The sequence below is a fragment of the Arachis stenosperma genome, chromosome 3 (assembly GCF_014773155.1).
Source record: "Arachis stenosperma cultivar V10309 chromosome 3, arast.V10309.gnm1.PFL2, whole genome shotgun sequence".
NCBI lineage: Eukaryota > Viridiplantae > Streptophyta > Magnoliopsida > Fabales > Fabaceae > Arachis > Arachis stenosperma.
In genome coordinates this window covers 101,936,230-101,944,644 of record NC_080379.1, presented here as the reverse complement: position 1 = coordinate 101,944,644, position 8,415 = coordinate 101,936,230, and the positions used below count along the sequence as shown (strand labels likewise).

The following is an 8,415-nucleotide window of genomic DNA, read 5'->3' as shown; positions in this document are numbered from 1 at the left end:
AATATAATTGCTATGCTTAGTGTGTGACTCGTTGATTTTTTAGAGTGGTTAGAGTTCGACAATAAAATAAATGACTTATAGGATGAATTCATTAATAACTAAGTACTAACCAACTCATCGCTTCGCATTATCTGGATTTAAAGAATTAATCTAAAAATCGAAATAAAATCAAGATATCATATTTTGGTAGTAGAATTATAACAACTGAGATATTGGATAAAAAAAAATAAAAACGAATCTGATTATAAGTTGTAAAGCAATAAGAATATACAGAAAAAAATGAAGGGTGAAAGAAAGAAAAAAGATATATCAATGATATAGAATTCGAATATGTAAAGGTCTTATGGTTATCTCATAAAAAGGGGAAGTGTAATAAAGCATCAACATTAACTAAATCCATATATAGATATATATATTCCCAAAATAAACAAATCAAGAGCACCGAGTCAATAAAAACTGAGAAGGTTGATTCAAGAAAAAAGAAATATATATATATATATATATATAATTTGGAATTGTATTTGCGAGGCTCCATTGTAGAATTCCAGACCTAATCATCAATCGAGAAGCGATGGGAACGACGAAAACCATGAATACCTAAGATTCATTTGACGGGAGGGATGGCGGAACGAACTAAGAACCAATTCATTTTTTTGAAGAGTCGCAGGATAACCCTAGATTACATCTAAAATAAAATGGATAAGGAGTAAATATTCGCCCGCGAAATCTTTGTTTTTTTATTTCGAAATTGAGCCAATCCAATACCACCAGAAATAAATAAAATAAGGATTTGTTAGAATCTTATGCTCTAATAGAACAACATTATCTAGTTATATATTTAACTATATATAGGGGGGCAAATTTTCTAATAAATGTCTAGTTCTATATAAAAATCAAAACAAGATATACTAATTTCCAATTGATCAATCAATCCTATGAAATATTAAAATAAAAAAACCTCGTGATTCAATTATTCATTAAACATATGTATATACGGGAAATAGTGAAAATATCAGTCTAGGCTATATTTCTGAAAAGGTTCAACATACTCTTTATATATATTTCTACCACAGAGAAATAAAAAATGCAAGTATAAATTCTTTAATTAGACTTTTTTTTAACTTCAATATTATTGGTTTTGAGGGGTACGATTAGAATAGAAGTTAAAAATTGAAGGAAACCTTATTTTCTTCCATTAAAATGGATCCGAGATTAAGTTGAAGGAATGATAAATATGAAAATACGGGCCTCTGTTCGTAAAATTTGTAAAAAATGTAGATTGATCCGTAGACGAGGTAGAATTCTAGTAATTTGTTCCAATCCAAGACATAAACAAAGACAAGGATAAGGATAATATTTCCACAAAAGCCACAAGAGAGGGCTTTGAATTATAAAGGACTGGGTGCGCAAATAAAAAAAAATAAAAAAAGATATAGATATTGAAATTCAAACTTTTTTTTACATGAAAACTTAGAAATTATATAATATTCTCTATTATATATGATATGATTTTATAGTAATATTGATTATATATTAATATTTTTGAATATGTGAAAATTTCAAATTATTGAATGAATATAGAAATTCTATTTCGAATATTTCGAAATTTTCTTATATATATAATATATATCAATGATTATATATATATAGATTAGAACTATTCTAATAGAATACAATATAAAAAAGAGATATTAGATAGAGAGATTTTGGGGATCTAAAATTAGAAATTCTATTTTTGTTAGTTGTATATTAACACAAATAGAATGCCAATTTTGAGAATATTAATTCTAGTTTCTAATTAAAAATAAGAAATATAGTAAAACATCTGTTTTTTTGACATGAAATGAATATATCCATACATCTCAGACTTCCTTTTAGGTTATGAGATAATAATTATGAAATAATAAAAAGATAATAAGATATGGCAAAACCTATACCCAAAATTGGTTCGCGTAAAAATGGACGTATTGGTTCACGTAAACATGCTCGTAAAATACCAAAGGGCGTTATTCATGTTCAAGCTAGTTTCAACAATACCATTGTCACTGTTACCGATGTACGGGGTCGGGTAATTTCGTGGTCCTCCGCAGGTACTTGTGGATTCAAAGGTACGCGAAGGGGAACACCATTTGCCGCCCAAACCGCAGCAGGAAATGTTATTCGAACAGTAGCGAATCAAGGCATGCAACGAGCAGAAGTCATGATAAAGGGTCCCGGTCTCGGAAGAGATGCGGCATTAAGAGCTATTCGTAGAAGTGGCATACTCTTAAATTTTATACGGGATGTAACCCCTATGCCACATAATGGGTGTAGGTCCCCTAAAAAACGACGTGTGTAATGTAAAACAAAAGATAAAAATAGAAAACATAGAATAAATTTCAAGACAAGAGAAATAAACAATTCAAGGATTTGAAAAAAAGAATTGATTACTATGGTTCGAGAGAAAATTAGAGTATCTACTCGAACACTACAGTGGAAGTGTGTTGAATCAAGAGTAGACAGTAAGCGCCTTTATTATGGACGCTTTATTCTGTCTCCACTTATGAAAGGCCAAGCTGATACAATAGGCATTGCGATGCGAAGAGTTTTGCTTGGAGAAATAGAGGGAACATGTATCACACGTGCAAAATCTGAGAAAATACCACATGAATATTCGACCATAGTAGGTATTCAAGAATCAGTACATGAAATTTTAATGAATTTGAAAGAAATAGTATTGAGAAGTAATCTGTATGGGACTCGAGACGCATCTATTTGTATCAACGGTCCCGGATATGTAACCGCTCAAGACATCATTTTACCACCTTCTGTGGAAATTGTTGATAATACGCAACATATAGCTAACCTAATAGAACCCATTAATTTGTGTATTAGATTACAAATCGAGAGGAATCGCGGATATTGTATAAAAAGACTAAAAAACTTTCAAGACGGAAGTTATCCTATAGATGCAGTATTCATGCCTGTTCGAAACGCAAATCATAGTATTCATTCTTATGTGAATGGGAATGAAAAACAAGAAATACTCTTTCTCGAAATATGGACAAATGGGAGTTTAACTCCTAAAGAAGCGCTTTATGAAGCCTCCCGTAATTTGATTGACCTATTTATTCCTTTTTTACATGCGGGAGCAGAAAACTTGAAATTAGAAAAAAATCAACACAAAGTTACTTTACCCGGTTTCACTTTTCATGATACATTGGCTAAACTAAGAAAAAACAAAAAAGAGATAGAATTAAAATCTTTTTTTATTGACCAATTAGAATTGCCTCCCAGGATCTATAATTGTCTCAAAAGGTCCAATATACATACATTATTGGACCTTTTTAATACCAGTCACGAAAACCTTATGAAAATAGAAGATTTTCGGATAGAAGATGTAAAACATATCTTGGACATTTTCGAAATTCGAAATTGAAAGAAAAGCATTTTGCATAAATTGGAAATCCATTAGGTTTTTTTCATCTTTTTTTTCTTTCTTTTTTATAAAAAAGAAAGAAAAAAAAGATGAAAATATGGAATTTGAATCTTTATCTTTAGAAAAATTTAGAAAAAATCTACATACTGAGAGTAGGTTCAAAGATGTATCTAGGGATTAGTCCTTTCAAAGTGAATTCTCCCTAGATACCCAACCCAATATATATGAGATTTTAATTCACAAGTGAATCAATTTAAAAGAGACCTAAAGTTAGGGATTTCTCAATAGGTAATGTTGCTCCAACACCCAACCAAAGGGCTACTGCAGTACCAATCAAAAAGATGGTTGTTGATACTGGACGACGAAATGGGTTTTGGAATTTATTAACATTCTCCAAAAAGGGTACTGTTAATAATCCCGCGGGTACCGAAACCATTAAAAGAACGCCCAATAACTTATTGGGCACTGTACGAAGTATTTGAAATACAGGAAAGAAATACCATTCCGGCAATATTTCCAAAGGAGTTGCAAATGGATCCGCGGATTTCCCAATCATTGATGGTTCTAAAAATGCTAAACCTACGTTACAAGCAATAGTACCTAGAATAACTACGGGAAAAATATATAAAAGATCGTTTGGCCATGCGGGTTCTCCATAATAATTATGACCCATTCCTTTAGCCAATTTCGCTCTTAATACAGGATCATTCAAGTCAGGTTTTTTTGTTATTGGGATAGGTGAATTCTTATTGATCCATCCTCCGAAAGAACCGGACATGATAATTTTGCATCATCCAGCTCGAGCATCAATCAAACGAACCGAGTATACCTATAGAAAAGTTTATATGTAAGAAAATGGACTCGATTCTGTTTTACGGAGTTACACAACTATCTATTGTGAAAAACTCATTTCTTATTTGTAAATGCTCAATACCCAAGTAGGCTTTCTTAAATTTATAGTGCTTTCTGGGTCATCTCAGACCTTGATATTTTTGCCCCCCTCAAAAAAGATATCGGGACTTTTTAACATACATTTACATATTAAATTAAAGGATTTACTTGTTACTAATGGAATCTAACCCCTGTTCTTCTTTAGATCTACTTGTTTCACTCCGATAGTATCATAAATCGAGTCAATGCATAGGAAATGAATGCATTTCAATACTATTAAGTTAAGTGAAATCGATAAGACGGAATCCGTATTAGACCACTTCACTTATTTTAGTTTTAGTGGATCTTACGAAGCCCGGTCATCCAGGACATGATCAAGTCTGATCATAGAAAAGAATCTCTTCAAGTGAACCGGCCTATCCTCTGTAGGGGGGCTTGCGCGGTGGTTGGAACAAAGAGACACATTTTATTGCAAATTAAAATGTGGCAGATATGAAAAAGTCATCCATCTGCGCGATCCAATCAATAGTTCAAGTCACACACTCCCATAATCCGTTTTTTCTTCGGAGAATCCCCCTCAACTATCAACTATTCGTGTATGTCAAATAAAAAAATAAGACGCTAATTTTGTTAAGTCTTAAGTTGCAGGGAAATATCCAAATACATGTCTTATTTTTTTTAATAATCCATATTTGTAGCAATGAAATACTTTTGTTCCTCCCCAAAATAAAAAATGATTGATTAGAAATATCTAGGATCCATATTCTCTATAAAGGACCGGAGATGCCTTGCTTACGTATCATTGGAAAGTGCATTAACATAAATACAGCAGTAAGAAGAGGTAATACAAAAGTATGTAAACTATAAAAACGAGTCAAGGTAGATTGTCCTACACTAGCACTTCCCCTTAATAATTCCACGACAGACGATCCTATTCCGGGAATAGCTTCGGGTACTCCTGTTACAATTTTGACTGCCCAATAACCAATTTGGTCCCAAGATAAGGAATAACCAGTTACACCAAAAGATGCGGTCAATACAGCCAAAACAACGCCCGTAACCCACGTCAATTCACGAGGTTTTTTAAAACCGCCGGTAAGATACACACGAAATACGTGCAGGATCATCATTAAAACCATCATACTTGCCGACCATCGATGAACAGATCGGATTAACCAACCAAAGTTAGCCTCAGTCATTATATATTGAACCGAAGCAAAAGCCTCAGTAACGGTCGGACGATAATAAAAGGTCATAGCAAACCCCGTTGCTACTTGGACTAAAAAGCAAGTAAGTGTAATTCCTCCTAAACAATAGAATATGTTGACATGAGGAGGGACATATTTACTAGTTATATCATCGGCAATCGCCTGAATCTCAAGACGTTCTTCGAACCAATCATAGACTTTATTGAGATAGGTAAACCAAAGGAACTCCCCCTCTGAGAACCGTATATGAGAATTTCATCTCGTACGGCTCAAACAGAAAAACCCAATACTGGTTGTAACGGAAACGGATATGTTAAATTTAAATAATAAAAAGTTTTAAACTTCTTAATTTAATCCTATTATTCCAAATCTTATTTGAAGATAAGAAAAATATATAAATCCTTAAATTGATCTGTGCAGGGTTATAATGCCAAAATCTCAAGTCGGCGCACTCGTCTTTATCTTGATCTTTACAGGCCTCTTGAATATTCTATTTACTTCATTTTTTCTTTGATTTTTTTGTAGAATGCAACTTTTTTAGTGCCGTCTTCTTTATTATTAGTATTGATAAGAATTCTCTTGTTAAGACCCTATGAACAATTAAACAAAACCTCAGATTCATACCAGAACCACAATGATTCAAAAAAACTTTTAATGTCCAAAAATTCCCTGAGTAAGAACTGCTGGATTATCACTTATTCAAGAAATAGATAGGATAGAATGAAAAAAGAAATCAAAAGACATTTTTTTGCTTTGATAAAAAAAAGACAAACAGTGGCAATTTTATTTGAAAGAATCAAAATTTTTTTATTTATTCTAACTTACGTATCTTCTAATAAAAATTTATTAAAGTCCGGTTGCGAGGTCGAAATATTAAGTATGAATCATAGTTCTAATACTTTTTAAAATCTATTTTATATATTCCGCGCTCCAGATACTAGAAAATAATATCTGACGGGGTAAAACCATCTCTATCAAGATGACAGATCCTTTATTTTTGTTCTGTATTTGCAATAAGATCAATTAGAACAAGTCACACACTCATATTCCGGAAATAAAGAAAGAACGAAATTCTACGGTCAAACTACCAAATTCAAAATGAACTGGCCTAGAAATAAAAAACCAAAATGGGTACCCTTTGTTGGAACTATGTTCTTATTTATTTTTGTTTCAAATTGGTCGGGGGCTCTTTTGCCTTGGAAAATAATACAGTTACCTCATGGGGAGTTAGCTGCACCCACAAATGATATAAATACTACTGTTGCATTAGCTTTACTTACATCAGTAGCATATTTCTATGCGGGTCTTTCGAAAAAGGGATTAGCTTATTTTGGTAAATACATCCAACCAACTCCAATCCTTCTACCAATTAACATCTTAGAAGATTTCACAAAACCCCTGTCGCTTAGCTTTCGACTTTTCGGAAATATATTAGCTGATGAATTAGTAGTTGTTGTTCTTGTTTCTTTAGTACCCTTAGTAGTTCCTATACCTGTCATGTTCCTTGGATTATTTACAAGCGGTATTCAAGCCCTTATTTTTGCTACTTTAGCTGCGGCTTATATAGGTGAATCCATGGAAGGCCATCATTAACTTAACAAATTTAGGAAATAGTCTTTTTTTTTAGTTTCTAGTTTAGTTTGACTCGCCACAATATATGTGCGGCTAAAGATAATATACTTAGGTAACAAAAATACATAAAAGATAAACAAATAAGTTTTGAATTCTGATTCTATTAATTGAATATTCATAAATACGGGGTTAAATTAAATGCAATCAAAGTATAAATAAATATATGATTTGGTAAAAAAATAGAAAAGATTACTTGAGAGCTGTAAAAAAAAATAGGAAAAAGATTCATTATTTAAAATAAAAGATGTTTTTCCTATTTTTTTTTACTAAACTAAAAAGAATCTTTGTTTTCAATTTTTTTCAATAACTTTTTGGTATTGTTTTTGTTGTATTTTATTTTGTTCATTCAATCTATAACATAAATATTTTTTTTTACATTATAATATAGATCTAATTTGAATATTATTTGATTAGAGTCTATTAATGTTGTAAATGTAAATATTAAGAACTTTAACTTTGAACTTTGTAGGATATTTCCGTTTACGACATGTGATTAAAATGGATATTACATAAAACTAGAACGTATTTGTATTTCATTCATATTCAATTCAACAATAAATAAAAATTCCATTTAGATCACTCAAATTTCAATATTTCGTTGCAAAGATTCAGTTCTTCGGTCGAACGAATTTTTTTAGATTGATTATACCATATGGATATAAACGAGGATATAATCAAAAAGAAGAAAAGGGCTAGCAAAAACCTAAGACTAAGATTTGAAAGAGGAGTCAAGCCGGGGTGTCTATAATAAAATTATAATATAATAGCTAAAGGGCAACTCTTTCTTTTTTTTTTTAAGTCTTTTGAAAGGTTTCAAAGAATGCTTCTCGAATCCAATTGAATACACGAACAACTGGTTTACGGTATAGAAGAAATACATGTATATGTGATACTAGATATTGGATGTTAACGAATTATCTAGAAACCAACTATAAATATAGTTATCCAAATTTGTCCTGCTACTGTCAATTTCGATAGGGATTCAAAAAAACGAAGCCCTTCTATATTCATCTGTAATTATGAATTGAATCTTGATGAATGACTAACGAAATTGAATCAAGAAAACTCTAAAAGAAAAGAATGGTTCAACAATTTTATTTTAAGGGAAGATAAGAACAAAAGTTGTATGGATTTACAAAAACTATGGGAATAGAAAAATAGAGAAATATCGAAGTAGTTCCAACAGTTCAATAAATATTCTTTCTTTATTTTTTTCTTCATTTTTTTCCTCAATTATTTCGACTGAATAAATCTTTTTTATTAATT

General features: G+C 31.3%; 3 protein-coding genes and 2 pseudogenes across 3 annotated transcripts; 3 read left to right on the top strand and 2 right to left on the bottom strand.

Moving 5' to 3' along the window:
- Positions 1-1,812: 1,812 nt before the first annotated feature.
- LOC130968070 (30S ribosomal protein S11, chloroplastic) lies at positions 1,813-2,338 on the top strand. Its single transcript, XM_057893154.1, has one exon. The coding sequence runs from the start codon at positions 1,922-1,924 to the stop codon at positions 2,336-2,338; it is 417 nt and encodes a 138-aa protein (XP_057749137.1). The 5' UTR covers positions 1,813-1,921.
- Positions 2,339-2,431: 93 nt separating this feature from the next.
- On the top strand, positions 2,432-3,197 carry LOC130968068 (DNA-directed RNA polymerase subunit alpha-like; annotated as a pseudogene).
- A 440-nt stretch (positions 3,198-3,637) lies between these two features.
- LOC130968069 (cytochrome b6-f complex subunit 4-like) lies at positions 3,638-4,615 on the bottom strand. The gene has a single exon (XM_057893153.1). The coding sequence runs from the start codon at positions 4,194-4,196 to the stop codon at positions 3,672-3,674; it is 525 nt and encodes a 174-aa protein (XP_057749136.1). The 5' UTR covers positions 4,197-4,615; the 3' UTR covers positions 3,638-3,671.
- Positions 4,616-4,850: 235 nt separating this feature from the next.
- On the bottom strand, positions 4,851-6,158 carry LOC130968066 (cytochrome b6-like; annotated as a pseudogene).
- A 457-nt stretch (positions 6,159-6,615) lies between these two features.
- On the top strand, positions 6,616-7,365 carry LOC130966493 (ATP synthase subunit a, chloroplastic-like). The gene has a single exon (XM_057891304.1). It carries the CDS (start codon positions 6,616-6,618, stop codon positions 7,108-7,110), a length of 495 nt encoding a protein of 164 aa, XP_057747287.1. The 3' UTR covers positions 7,111-7,365.
- The last annotated feature ends 1,050 nt before the right edge of the window (positions 7,366-8,415 follow it).

What these genes read in the sequence shown, in the direction of transcription:
- LOC130966493 (XM_057891304.1), top strand. Translation starts at nt 6,616, where the DNA reads ATGAACTGGCCTAGAAATAAAAAACCAAAATGGGTACCCTTTGTTGGA.
- LOC130968069 (XM_057893153.1), bottom strand. Translation starts at nt 4,196, where the DNA reads ATGTCCGGTTCTTTCGGAGGATGGATCAATAAGAATTCACCTATCCCA.
- LOC130968070 (XM_057893154.1), top strand. Translation starts at nt 1,922, where the DNA reads ATGGCAAAACCTATACCCAAAATTGGTTCGCGTAAAAATGGACGTATT.